Raw genomic sequence first — 13689 nt, forward strand, 5'->3', positions numbered from 1 at the left:
AATGACAAATCACATTTTGGAAATGTGTGCGCGTGTTCGAGAAAAACTGAATAAATCTTATACATCCATTAAAATTCAACAACTGAAAACGAAAAAACAACTTTTGTTTTGTGTATTCAACCATCATTCCTTCAGCCTGCTTTTCGAAAGTCAACATGTTAAACATTTTTAATGCCATAAAGGGACAAAAGACAACATAATTATTCCATTAAATGGACAGGTTTACGCTTAACTCTAATAAATGCACTTGGTTATCCCTGGATGCGTCGTTGGCGGTCAATATTCAGAATATATGTATATGTATATACTTGTAGATAAATGCAACAAAATCCCTGGTACGTGGTTTGGTCCAGACTACTTGGACGCCTCTTCGTCAACGAAGGTAATCACTGCCGCTCCCTTGGCGACATTGTCACCCTCGGCTCCACCAATCGACTTGATTATGGCGTCCTTGGGTGCCTTGAGAATGTGCTCCATTTTCATTGCTGTGAATATAACATATACAATTTTAGGATATTACAAAGATATGAAAAGTTACAACATACCAATAAGCACAGCCAAGCTGTCGCCCTTCTTGACCTGGTCACCTGGTTTCACTAAAACCTTCTCCAAAACACCGGGCATGGGTGCCACCACCCTGGAGCTACCTCCTCCCAGTTGATCGACTTGAGCACTCAAGAACTTGGGCTGATCCAGCTCAAAGTCTAGTTTTCCACTCTGTGAAAAAATAGAACGAATGTAGGAAAAAGCAGCAAGTTTTCATCTGAAACCTACCTCTAAGAACAAGACCACATTGGCTCCATCAATATTGGCATTGTAGGTGGTGATATTGCTATCAATATTGGCCCGAATCTTGAGGCGCTCACCATCCTGTACTCTTTCCGCTTTGATTACTTGCCAATCTCCATTATCCACCTGTACTTGAACATCTTCGCCATCGAACTTCACAGCCACGGAGTAAACTAAACAAGAACTCTGGTAATTGTAATATTTTCTACCCCTATATAGCGATATCGAGCTTACCTTTATCGTTTGCTTTCAGGTTATAGGTCCGGATCAGGGCGTAATTAAGGCGAAGATTGGGTGTGGTGGCAAAAGGATCCTGGCTGCCTCCGTTGCTGTTGCTGAAGGCCGACTGCAACTCATTGAAGACTAATGCCAGGGCAGCTTGACCCACCTGTTGCGGGCTGATAACAATAGGCGGGAATAGTGTATCAAAGTGCTGATCGATGAAGCCAGTGTGTACGTTGGCCAGCTGGAACTCAGGATGTGAGGCCAAATCGATGAGGAAATTGATGTTCGTGTCAAGGCCAGAGATCTAAAATCAATTCAAAATTAATATACACAGAGCAACAGTCGTGATACAAAGCTTACGTGGTACTCGCCCAGTCGGGCAATCAGAGAGTTGAGCGCCTGGGAGCGGTTCTCGCCCCACACGACCAGCTTGGCAATCATGGGATCGTAGTGCACAGACACCTCGTCGCCCTCGCGGACACCCGTCTCCACGCGCACATCAGCGCTGGGCTGGGGCGTCGAGAGGTAGCGCAGAGGTCCGGCTCCGGGCAGGAAACCGCCCCGGGGATTCTCGGCATAAATGCGGGCCTCGAAGGCGTGGCCACGGCGGGTGATCTCCGACTGCTTCAACGGTAGGGGCTCGCCGGCGGCAATGCGAATCTGCCACTCGACCAGGTCGGTGCCCGTGATCATCTCGGAGATGGGATGCTCAACTTGAAGACGGGTGTTCATCTCCATGAAGTGGAAGGAGAGATCCTCTTTGTCTAGAATAAACTCTACTGTGCCGGCTCCAACGTAACCCACGGCCTTGGCAGCTCGCACAGCTGCCTCGCCTAGTTCGCGACGCAGCTCCTCCGACAGACCAGGCTGAGGAGTATATACATTGGTTAAAGGATAATAATAGGAAGCCACATCTTCATACATACCGCTGGCGCTTCTTCAATGATCTTTTGGTGACGGCGCTGAACGGAGCAGTCTCGTTCCCACAGATAAACAGCATCACCATATTGATCGGCAAAGACCTGGACCTCCACATGGCGCGGAGAGCGCACATAGCGCTCCAGCAACACAGAGCTGTCACCAAAGGATTTCTGGGACTCGGTGCGAGCAGAGTTCAGGGCTGTGAGGAAGTCCTCCGGCTTTTCGGCAATTCGCATGCCCTTGCCGCCGCCACCACGAACGGCTTTGATCATCAGCGGAAAGCCAATGATCTGGGCCTCCCTCTGCAGGCACTCATCGGATTGATCCTCGCCATGGTAGCCATTGATGATGGGCACTCCGGCAGCAGCCATAATCGCCTTGCTCGTGCTCTTGATGCCCATGTCTCGGATGGCGGAGCTCGGCGGCCCCATAAATATGACGCCCTCCTTCTGGCACAACTCTGCGAACTCCACGGACTCAGAGAGGAAGCCATAGCCCGGGTGGATGGCCTGTGCGCCCGATTTTTTGGCAATGTTCAAGATGTGCTCACCACGCAGATACGAGGCGGAGGAGGCGGCCTCTCCCACACGGTAAGCCTCATCTGCCAGCTGTGTGTGCAGGCTCTTCTCGTCTGGATCGGAGAATACAGCCACGGTGCGAACGCCCAGCTTGCGGGCTGTGCGGATCACGCGGCAGGCGATCTCACCCCGGTTGGAGATCAGGATCTTATTGATGGGTCGCACCTTCGGGGTGGCTTCGGTGGCAAAGCACCTGTGGCCGGAGAAAACAAAAACAAATTGGAGATGTTTATGTAATCGGTTAGGAACCTGTTGATTCCTATTGGGCCTGGCAGCAGCCAGGACTAGCTTTCTCACCTGGCACTTGCTCCAACGTTGCGGAGTAGTCTCGCATACATTCTTACTTAATTAAATGCACTATGGTTTACTTTAATAAATAAATTTTAATTTAGCAAATGGCCAGAGTGCGATCGTCTGTTATCACCAGTGATGCCAGTTTCGCTTTTTGCTGTTTTAGATATCTTTCTAAAATACTATCTAGCTTAAATTCTGTTATGTCATTTATTGTTTTTAATGCATAAACTTCTTATGTAAATTATGCAGGGATAAAAAAGGCTCAATAGTCGGTCAAAATCTTGTTTGCTTTCGAAAATGTGCAGCAATTTTCACTGATAATACCACAAAAAATATATTTTCCCACTGCAAAGTTAACAGCACTAACTAGAACGGCGGGCGCTGTGAGAATATCGATGGTTCTATCGATATAAGCACTATCGCTTATCATTTTGTTGACACCGCCTATTGCCATCTCTAGTTTGCGCGCTTTTATTTTTCACAACACATCTTACTAGACAATTTTTTATCAAAATAATGCCGAACCAAGACGAACTTAGTCAAGGGGCCAAACAGAGATTCGTGGAGACGGCTGCGCGGGCAAAGAACCCACTGGAATCCCTCAGCTATCAGAACTATAAGGCTCCAACGGGGGAGGAGTTCAAGCTGCTGTGTCGGACTAAAACGGACGCGGATCCAACGATGCTGAAATGGGCATTCAAACTGGCCGAAACCAATGTGGGCCCGTTCTACACACAGCTGAAAATGGGATGGCAGCCGAAGGTCAAGAAATCGGAGCTGAACAAGAAATGGGCTCGCTACTTGGTGGTCCAGAACGACAAGAAGGAGAATGTGGCCTACTCCATGTTCCGTTTTGACATGGACCACGGCGACTGTGTGCTGTATTGGTAAGTCTAATAACTACAATTTGCACGATCTGCCCACACTTAATCATTCTTCCGGCAGCTACGAAATGCAAGTGGCCGCGCCCTACCAAAGAAAAGGTCTGGGCAAGTTCATGATGCAAATTCTGGAAGACTGTGCCCGCCACTGGCACCTGGAGAAGCTTATGCTCACTGTTCTCAATAACAACGAGCAGTCCATATCCTTCTACAAGCAACTAGGTTACGGTAAGGATGAAATTTCTCCGGATGTGCTTGAAGAAGCCGACTATCAAATCTTCAGCAAATCCTTGCTGAACTGAACTCGATAAAATAAGACAACTAGAAACTAACTCAACAATAATTTTTTATTTATTTCAACAAATTGGCCTGGGTCTCCAGATAGTTGGCCATGCGAATGTCCTGCGAACTGAGGCCGCCAACGTCGTGTGTGGAAAGTGTGACGTCCACCTTGTTGTAGACGTTGAACCACTCGGGATGATGGTTAATCTTCTCGGCCAGCAGGGCAACGCCAGTCATGAAGGCGAATGCCTGGTTGAAATCCTTGAGGACGTACTGTTTGAAGATGGCATCGCGGCCCTCGACCAGGGTCCAGCCGCAGTCCAGCAGTGGTTGCAGCTTCTCAGCACGCTCCTGTTCGTTTAATCGCACCTGCGTTATCAAGAAATCAAGTATGTAAGTTTGATTTTTTAAACCGAATTTGGATTATGGATTATGGGTGTTGGAATAGATATTGAAGTTGTATCAGGAACCTGCCTAAAACCCCAATCTTCGCTAAGAACAAAGGTCTTCACTACCTTTGTCATAACTTTCTCTTTTTATGTTATTATTTTGAATTAAAGCTAGGGATATTGCTCATACAAAGCGAATGTTTAGGAGAACTTCTCCTAAAGCGCCATGACTTGTATAGAAATTCCAGTTATCAGGCTATATATGTATACATACGTATTTTTTGACTCACTAATGCCGCTAAAACTGGTTCAAGTAATCAAGACAGTGAATTCAAAATTTAAATTGAGCTTTTGCTCAATACTTATGTATTTTTTTTAAACGTTTGCTAAAATAACTTGAATACCCACTCAGCCCGGTGTCCGTCTGATCTGAGATCCATAGGAGCAGGATCTTCCTAATTTGGTGTCCCGTTTTAGAGTGCAGGGCATGTCGATGGTTTAAATACAGTTTGCAGGTTCATTGCCATGCTAATTCCTACCATAAATCCGTAATACCTCTTACAGGGTATTAACCACATGCTTAAACTCCACGGCTTAACCTTGAGGTCGCGTATTAAATTGGCGAGGAGATAAGCGAACCTCTCGAATTCTCGGCTTCGCCCTTGATCCGAGCAGCTACCTATTACCCATTGTACTTACCACCATTTTGTGCTTTTTCGCTGTGGTTTCTTTCTTCTGAGTGCCGCAAAGTCTCCGGAGAAGCGAGCTGCCACCAGTTGCTGCTGCTGTTTTCGCTGGCGAATACAGAACTGAGACACAACTTTTCGCTAACATTTGGCGTGTCGAGCTTGGCAAGTTTACCCAGAGATGGCCACGAATCGATTTCCACACCGATACTATATATATCGATGTATATGTATTGTATTGTTGAAATAACAAAAAACTTCAAAATTCAAACTTTAACAAACTCCTTTCTGCAATTAATATAATTTATAAAATGTTCCCATTTATTGAGTTATATACAAATGTATTCTTGGGTTGTACTTACCTACTCCAACCACGTACTGTGCCTTAAGCTACAAAATCTGTGCGGCGGTCTCTTTGCCACCCACACTTGCACCCGTACCTGTACTCCTCTGTACTGCTCACCTTCTGGTTCTGGTCCAGGTTGGCTTCTGATGGGCTGTGCTCCTTCCACCACAGCAAATATACCCAACTTTGTTTCTCTGGGCGGAACCGTCCTCTGTGGTGTCCTATACGGATTAAGATAATGTTCAGTGACATCTACTTGCGGCAGGTATCGGATCCACCTCCTCCCGCAGTTGAGGGACGGCAGAATAATTAAATGTCAATATGTTCGTTCCCCAGTTGGTGTTCTGGTTAATTTCCAATTTGAGCAATTGGACAAATTTGAAAACGTGCAATGTGCCCGCCGGTTTTTCCGTTTTAAATTTGAAAAAAAAATACCAGAAATGGTATGTTGAAGCCGTATTAAATGATTTCGGAGGGTATTCTAATTTTAGTCAGATGCTTGTAACGCTGCCAGTAGTCATTTCCGACCCTATAAAGCATATATATACTTGATCAGCATCAATAGCCGAATCGATCTAGCCATCTCCCGTAAAAAGGAAAATTTTCAAATTTTTTCACATTTTTATCATTAATTTTACATCTGTAAAATTTTAAAAAATTGTCAAAATTTTAAACTATTTAAAATTGTAAATCCAGTATGCAGATTTGTTAAACTACTATAAACTAGCACAGAACAGCTTTCCGAATTAAAATTGATGCATTTTTGGCTTAGTTAGGAGATTTTTAAACTTCGATTTGTCTAAAAAAATTGTATATAAATTATAGATAAATATCCGTCTGAAAATGGTATTATCCTGCAGTCAGATGCTTGTAATGCTGCAAGGAGTCATTTCCGACCCTATAAATCATATATATTCTTGATCAGCATCAATAGCCGAATCGATCTAGCCATCTCCGGTAGAAAAGAAAATTTTCACATTTTTTCACATTTTTATCATCATTAATTTTACATCTGTAAAATGTTTAAAAATTGTCAAAATTTTAAACTATTTAAAATTGTAAATCCAGTATGCAGATTTGTTAAACTACTATAAACTAGCACAGAGCAGCTTTCCGAATTAAAATTGATGCATTTTTGGCTTAGGTATGGGATTTTTTAAACTTTGATTTGTAGAACAAATATTCATATAAAATATAGATAAAATATCCGCCTAAAGAATGGTATTATACTTATAGGTAGAATCTTGTAACGCTACCAGGATTTCCGACCCTATAAATTATATATATTCTTGACTGAGATGTGATAGATTTTCACTGCAACGGTATAGAATTCTGATTTCCTGAACCAAAAATCCAATTTATTTTTGGATTCATGAAACTTAGTTTAAAAAAAAATTTAAGTGCGGATCAGCTGGAGCTTCAGAGGTACATTTCAAATACATAAATCCCTCTTAATCAAATTATTAAAATTGTTCTCCAATAGTTTTATATTAGAATAGGTATATTTTAACGGATATAGTTTATTTGTTTTATTGAGAATATATATTTTTATAGATTTAAATGCTGAACGGTGATGCCCTCTTATATATTCCTTAGGATCCTTGTTAATTGTTTTTTTTTTATAGATTTTAATTGAATATGTTGCTTCTTGTATTTGCTTTACTTGTGCACTGTATTATCGGATTCACCATTGCCGTAATAATCGTAATCCACATTGGCGGTGGAGGTGGCCAACCTGGGCGGAACACTGGGAGTCACTGCCTCCTGGGCTGGCAAGGCCGGAGCGGTGGTGGCTTCCGGCGGAGCCATTGTTGTGGTTGTTGTGGTCTTTCGCCAGCGCAGACTATAGCGACTGCGTATAAATGGTGGCATGGTCACCAATAAAGAGTCGCCAAGGGCTTGAAAACAAAATTGGGACATAAAATGGATAGCAATTAAGGACATACAGGAAGCTTATGGTAGCAAAATATAATTCAGTTCAAATGTATTTTAGTAAAAGCTGCTTTAAAAATGCTTTAAAAACATCACTTACCCAGCCCCAAAAGGCAGCAGCAAAGGACCAGCAGCAGGGACAGCTTCATTCTTTGTAACCCTTTCAGTGCAAACTGTAACTTTTCACAGCAAGTCCCAATGCATTTATATAGGCCTCTTGGACCGCCAGATAAACCCAGATAATTCCCAGAGGCAGTTCCCCATGGGGAACTGCAGTGGAGCCCTCTCTCCAAGTTCATTCACCGCTCCTGCTGCGATTTTTGTTTGTAAAATTATTTATTTCGTTATCTCTGAATGAACTCTTACTTAGCGACACATTGTACAAATGCTTCGGAATCGATATTATTATGCTTAAGCGAAATGGTAATAAATACGTGTTTGTGGAGGCGGCTGAGTGACCGGATTTATCCGGGTGTATCAGTTGTCCGGATCCGCGGGTCTCGGGCGCTTCGGTCCAGATGGTATTGGTGGCGGCGGGACATCCGGAACGGCGCTGTTTTTGCTCGCCGATCCGTTGCGGATGTCCTCGAAACTGGGCTTCGCTGGCTCCAGGTTGTCCAAGGGAAGTGGCTGAATCTGTGGCTGAATCTGTGGTTGAATCTGAGGCTGAATTTGAGGTTGATTCTGAGGCTGAATTTGTGGCTGTTCCTCCTCCGCCTGTGGTGTGGCAGCTGGAGCAGCTGTGGGGTAACCTTGGCTGGGATAGTAGTCATACGGCGGCAGGTAGTTCTGGCGTATATATCCCGCTTGGTCGTAGATCACCGGATACTGGCTATAAGGATATGGAGGCAGGTGCATGGGTTGTCCTCGCAGCTGCGATGGTAGGGGAATGAGCACGGGAGGAAAACCCTGCTGGTTGAGGGGCAGTGGCATCATCTGCTCTTTGGTCATCTCCTTGGGCTCCAGGTTACCGGGTGGCGCCTGTGGCAGAGGTTGCTGTTCCACAGGACCTTCTGCAGGTTGCTGGGGCTCATAGGGTGCAAACCCAGCAGGATATTGCGAGGAAGTTGGCAGGGGATATGGCAGCTGGAAAGGGAACATTTTATTAGGTTAATATTACATTCTCAAAAAAGAATTTTAAATAAAAAATTGCTCAGTAAAACCTATTATTATTTTTATTATTATAAAATTATGTTCAATTATATTCTTGGTAGTTAAGACTTTAGATATAATAAGACCCAAAAACAGTTTAACAAGTGGCCTTAACACTCTATATAATTCTAGTTAAACTTTTCGCAACATTAATCTCTTTTCATAAATACAAGTTATTTATAACCTATTTCTATAATTAATCTTCAACGTGTAATTGTAGTAATTTCAAGTAATTTCAAGTAATTTCACAACACTCACCCTCTCATTTGGCATTAAACCCGGCACGATTGGCTGACCAAATCTCACCAATGGAGGACTGTAGAAGCCATAGGGATTGTAGGGTCCGAAGGGGGCATAGCCCGGCTCATGGATCGTGGGCTGGATGACCGGATAGGCTCGGCTGGAGGTCAGGTTGTCGTCCGTGGTGATCAGGGCATTGTAGACCTTGGGCTTCTTTCGCAGGCGGCGGGCGGCCTGCGAGGAATCCGCCAGCAAAGCCACGACCAAGCCCAGCAGCAGAATTAGAAGCGTTCGCTGTAGGAATAAATCAGAATCAGAATCAGAATCGGAGCTTTGTACAAGTGCCTACAGTTTTCCATTGACAGCTGTCCCTGGTATTTGTCGCTCTGCACATAGATACAAATATAGTACAGTGTTCAATGAAAATCGTAATCTGTTTAATTGATCGCCATATCGATCGACAATCAATCAATGGATTGTTTGGACTACGCACAATTGTGCTGGCGTTTCTTGACGGAAGTTGGGAGCTGCTCTACAGGGAAGCCGTGGCTCGTTACTAATGGGAGCTCCGATCGCGACCAGAAGAAACCCAAAAGATACTTTCAAATGGGGCTGCAGTCGACGGAGTTGGGAGAAACAATCAACACATGTCAGCCATTGTTGCGAATTCTCTACACTTCATTAGTTCTGAATTGAAATGTAGATTGTTCCTTTAATTGGATTACGTATTGGCCGGAGTTCAAACCGGACGGGGGAATATTAGGAATATTCAGATACACTTGGAACAATAACTACACTCGAAATAGTGAGTTTAAATTGTTCATTTGGGTATACTAAGATTACTTGGAATGTAGGGATTTGAATCAATTCACTTGTAGTTCCCAGTGCATGGGTTCAACTGGAAGCCCAAGAGATATGGAGCGTCTAGGTCCGGTTAGACGAGTTGCCCCAATGGGCTCTCGGCGTGGTACTGGAGCATGCAAATGCACTGGAGCGATCCGCGGAACTGTGACCGCGTTTTTCTGATCTTGATCCTCAGTCGCCCAGTCCGCTCTCGGATCAGTTAGATCACTCGGATTACCCAGAGCTGGGCTTGGCTGCCCTGACTGAGGCTGAGACTGGGACTGAGACTGACTGGCAATTTGCCTTGCTTTCCATGCGCATTTCACTTTGACTTTCCTCCGCGGGCCACTCAGACCTCCACCCACTCGATGCCCCCACCATGATCTCCATTGCCAGAGCAATTTTCAACGCTTTTCCTTTTCTGTTTTCTAGCTTCGTTTTCGATTTCAGTGAAATTAAATCGACGCCAAGCGATTCGAATTGAATTGAGTGGAATCAGCAACTAACAACCACCTCGAGACAATAATCGTAATGATCGGGCCGAGATTGATCAAGTGCCGGAGTGCAGCTCCACTCCACTTTGTTGAAAATTGGGCCAACTCGAGTGCCATTGTAATGTGTTTGCGTTAAAAGTGATAGTCGAATAGTTCGATCTTCGATCTTCGGTCTTCGATCTTCGGAGCTTCGGTCTTTGCTCTTTGGTCTTGGATCTTGGCCATGGGTGTTTCCCATAGGCCCGCCAAGAAATCGAGAGTCACATCTCGATTGGGCGGGTGGTCATGTGATTCAATGGGCTTTGACTGTTAAATTAACTGAAATCACCAGACGGAGGTTCTTGAAAAGTTCTTTTAAATATGCTTTTACTTTATACAAGCGATCGGAAAATATTAAATATTAAAATATACGAATGTCAGGGTTATTAATTAAAATGCTGGACACATTCTTAAGGGAACTAAGAGCTTGAAGAGTTAATTAATATTTTGTTTTCTCTCTAAGCTGTCTCTTTATTTTGATTTATTGTGCACATTATTCTTACTTCCATTCTGGTTTAAACATTTTCTTCATCAGACAAGCTTCTGTAAATGTCGCTTCTATTACATATTCCCTTCAACCTTTTAACACATTTTTAATTGCTTAATTGTTATAATTGTAGATTAATGGAATTATTTAGCACACATAAGTACTTAATAATTGTATTGAAACTATAAAGTACTTAATAATTGTTTTGAAACTATAAAGTAAACTAGAAACCATGCAAATTAAGTCTCAGTAAAATTTACATAACTGATTTTATTATTTAATTTGAATATTTGCCTTCAGTAAAGTTTAGAAGAAAAATATTATATGATATATTTAATACGCTTTAGAAGGCAATTAATTATTTTTATAAATAACTTAACTGTTGTATTGTTTCTAACAGAAGATAAGTAAATGCTACTCTTTACCTAAATACATTATTCTTTCAAGTTAGGAATTCTAATATGTTGCTTTTAAATTACTTAAATTAACTCTACTAATTGTTAAATATTATTAGCCACTAATTTGCTATTCTATTTAATTTTTTATTCATTAAATTCAAGTACTTACATAACAAAGCAAATAATTTATAAAGTTTTTTATGAGTCTCGTTAAGTGTTTGCAATTCCTAGAGTATTTGAAGCTTGACTTGAGCGTATTTCCTTGCTTTTCAACTTATTAGAATAGCCTGGTCTTCTAGCCAGCAGACTTCTGGCCATAAAGCCATGAGCCATGAGCCGTGAGCTGGGCTTGCCTGACTTTTAGTGGCCTGCATTTGGCCAGTTGTTGTTGAGCTGGCTTATTAGAAGCTGACTCAGCCGCAAGTCGCCAGTCGCATTCATGGCTAAGACCAGTTCAAAGTAAATGCTAGCCGCTGTAACCTTAAACCTGGAGTCTGAACCTGAGTCTGAGTCTAAGATTGTGGCGGAAAGTGAAAGTGCTGGGCTGGAGGGGGTTGTGTGGGCGATCAAAGGCATCGCTCGTCCGCCGCTCGCTTACCTTTTCCATTTGCATAGTGGCTGCCCTTGTTTACGGATTCCCTCCGGATTTCGTATGCAGACCAGGTGATGAGTGCACTGAGGAAGCTCCAGAAAATCCCCAAAATAAATATATGTGTATTTATTGTCAGCAACTGCACTTGCACTTGCGCTTGCGCTTAAAAATTCACAATTGGCGGCAACACGACACGTAATGACTTTGAAAACAAGTTGCTTGATAAATAAAATCCAATATACAAAATACAGAATAAAGAAAATGCACAGCTGGCATATGCAAAGTGCTCCTTGACGAAGGACCGGAGCGCGACTTGGCGGTGGCTCTGTCTCTGTGGTGACTCTACGCGGAGGCTGCCGACGATTGACTGACTCTTTCTGCCGCTGCGCACGCGCGTTTCTTTATGGGGAGCTCGGCGGAGACTGAGACTTGACTGGGACTTGGTTGGGCGCGCACTCCATGGGCAGTCTTTTATACCTTCGGTGGTGTCAGTTCCATGATGGTGTGCTTTCTGGCCATAAAGACTGTGCAAATAAATGGCCAGGAACTTCTAGGAGTTTGGCCTAGTTTTGGCTAACCTTGCAGCGCGGGTCTTTGCCACAGATTTGTTATGGGTTTAAAATTAGATTAACATCTGATACTCTACAGTTTGCAGAAGAAAGTATATACTTTTTTCTCAGCTTTTACATATTATTCCCCCTTCGAATGTGTCAAAACAAAACTAAACAAAAAATAAATACAAAACCGAAATGGCTTTCCCATTGAAGGAGGCATTTTCATTAGCTTCGATTTAATTGCTCTCCGAGGCCTTTAATGAATGCAATAAACCGGGCGAAAGTGTAGAATCGAGGCGCAATGAACACCAACTGGGTCTCTAGGAATTTGTTCAGCTCTCCACGGTAATAGCTACATACTATATAGTCAAAAGCTATAGCTCTCGGGAAATGCAATTGTCGTGGCCACAAACATGTCTTTATTCTCGGGCCATAACAAATGAGCTTTAACTGCTCGTTTCACTTTCGTTTCGTTTGGGGAGCTCTGGCTAAGAACACACAACTGCTGCTAATATAATAATATAATAATATAATAATATAATAATATAATAATATAATAATATAATAATATAATAATATAATAATATAATAATATAATAATATAATAATATAATAATATAATAATATAATAATATAATAATATAATAATATAATAATATAATAAATATAATAATATAATAATATAATAATATAATAATATAATAATATAATACAGTTCACCTTCGACAGTCTAACCGATCGGTCGTGTTCTTCCGCGAGACGTCTACGTAGCGCAGCATCAAAACATCCAAACGCTAGCACAAAGCAAACGAAAACAATTCTTATCTCTACTTCAACCGGAGCGACAAACAAATTTTGGCAACTTTTAAGAGGCCTTAAAGTTCTTTGACCCCACAATGCTTGACCCACCGGACATCTGGAGAAAGCACCCGCCTGACGGAATATACTTGGTTGCAACTAGAACTGATGAGAGTTCCCAGCCACTAGCTGCTATCTGCCCATTCATTGTTAAAAAAACAATCGACAATGCCATTCAGGGCGAAGTGTCAAGCTGCAAGAGAACCAAAGACGGTAACTTACTCATTAAAACTAAAAATCTGCTACAAGCCGAAAAGCTAATGAAACTTATCAGCATGCCTTCTAACACTCCATACATCGATATACCCATAAAAATATCAGAACACCGAAGCCTTAATTCCAGTGTAGGAATAATTTATTCAAATGATTTACGAGGAATAGAAGAAAAAGTTATCTTGGAAAACCTAAAATCACAAAAAGTAGAAAGAGTCGATAAAATATATAAATATATACCTAACCAGGTCCTCCAAAAAACTGAACAAAACGAAACGGGTCTTATTAAAATCTTTTTTAAGCAATCCAATCTGCCAGAATTCCTCTATATTGGATACGAGAGAGTTCAGGTGCGCACATTTATACCTCGCCCTATGCGCTGCAACAATTGCTCTAGATTTGGACATACTGCAAAATTCTGCAAAAACACTCCAACCTGCGCCAACTGTGGTATGGATGCCCATGTAAACTATGAAAATTTAGAAATTTGCCAAAA

At 42.4% G+C, this 13689-nt stretch overlaps 6 protein-coding genes across 8 annotated transcripts in view; 2 read left to right on the forward strand and 4 right to left on the reverse strand.

Annotated features, from left to right (window-relative positions):
- Positions 1–140: 140 nt before the first annotated feature.
- Mccc1 (Methylcrotonoyl-CoA carboxylase 1) lies at positions 141–3198 on the reverse strand. The gene is made up of 7 exons (XM_020955545.2): positions 2811–3198; positions 1941–2706; positions 1375–1881; positions 1024–1318; positions 775–962; positions 546–717; positions 141–485 (listed from the first exon to the last, which is right to left on the reverse strand). Exons 1-7 carry the CDS (start codon positions 2849–2851, stop codon positions 355–357), a joined length of 2100 nt encoding a protein of 699 aa, XP_020811204.2. The 5' UTR covers positions 2852–3198; the 3' UTR covers positions 141–354.
- On the forward strand, positions 3193–4020 carry Naa40 (N-alpha-acetyltransferase 40). The gene is made up of 2 exons (XM_020955746.2): positions 3193–3694; positions 3753–4020. Exons 1-2 carry the CDS (start codon positions 3324–3326, stop codon positions 3988–3990), a joined length of 609 nt encoding a protein of 202 aa, XP_020811405.1. The 5' UTR covers positions 3193–3323; the 3' UTR covers positions 3991–4020.
- Positions 4018–5164, reverse strand: Pcd (pterin-4a-carbinolamine dehydratase). The gene is made up of 2 exons (XM_020955747.2): positions 5059–5164; positions 4018–4339 (listed from the first exon to the last, which is right to left on the reverse strand). The coding sequence occupies exons 1-2, from the start codon at positions 5062–5064 to the stop codon at positions 4040–4042; spliced, it is 306 nt and encodes a 101-aa protein (XP_020811406.2). The 5' UTR covers positions 5065–5164; the 3' UTR covers positions 4018–4039.
- LOC110186479 (lysoplasmalogenase TMEM86A) overlaps positions 4070–13689 on the forward strand; it is a 74955-nt gene continuing 65335 nt past the window's right edge. The window contains exon 1 of one of the 2 annotated variants that reach the window (XM_086840082.1): positions 4070–4363. The gene's annotated coding sequence lies outside the window, so the exon portion shown is untranslated. The remainder of the gene's footprint in view (positions 4364–13689) is intronic. The other variant, XM_020955666.2, reaches the window with a different exon arrangement.
- On the reverse strand, positions 6874–7426 carry LOC110186956 (uncharacterized). The gene has a single exon (XM_086839918.1). The coding sequence runs from the start codon at positions 7333–7335 to the stop codon at positions 7051–7053; it is 285 nt and encodes a 94-aa protein (XP_086696044.1). The 5' UTR covers positions 7336–7426; the 3' UTR covers positions 6874–7050.
- LOC110186354 (uncharacterized) lies at positions 7641–12436 on the reverse strand. 2 transcript variants are annotated; one of them, XM_086839916.1, is made up of 3 exons: positions 11575–12436; positions 8734–9009; positions 7641–8409 (listed from the first exon to the last, which is right to left on the reverse strand). In XM_086839916.1, the coding sequence occupies exons 1-3, from the start codon at positions 11587–11589 to the stop codon at positions 7801–7803; spliced, it is 900 nt and encodes a 299-aa protein (XP_086696042.1). In that variant the 5' UTR covers positions 11590–12436; the 3' UTR covers positions 7641–7800. The 2 variants fall into 2 exon arrangements, with proteins under 2 accessions (XP_086696042.1, XP_086696043.1); XM_086839917.1 differs by lacking the exon at positions 11575–12436 and adding an exon at positions 9209–9615.

Source organism: Drosophila serrata, unplaced genomic scaffold (assembly GCF_035046125.1).
Source record: "Drosophila serrata isolate PLE 108 unplaced genomic scaffold, ASM3504612v1 contig_382, whole genome shotgun sequence".
In the NCBI taxonomy this organism is placed as follows: Eukaryota; Metazoa; Arthropoda; class Insecta; order Diptera; family Drosophilidae; genus Drosophila; species Drosophila serrata.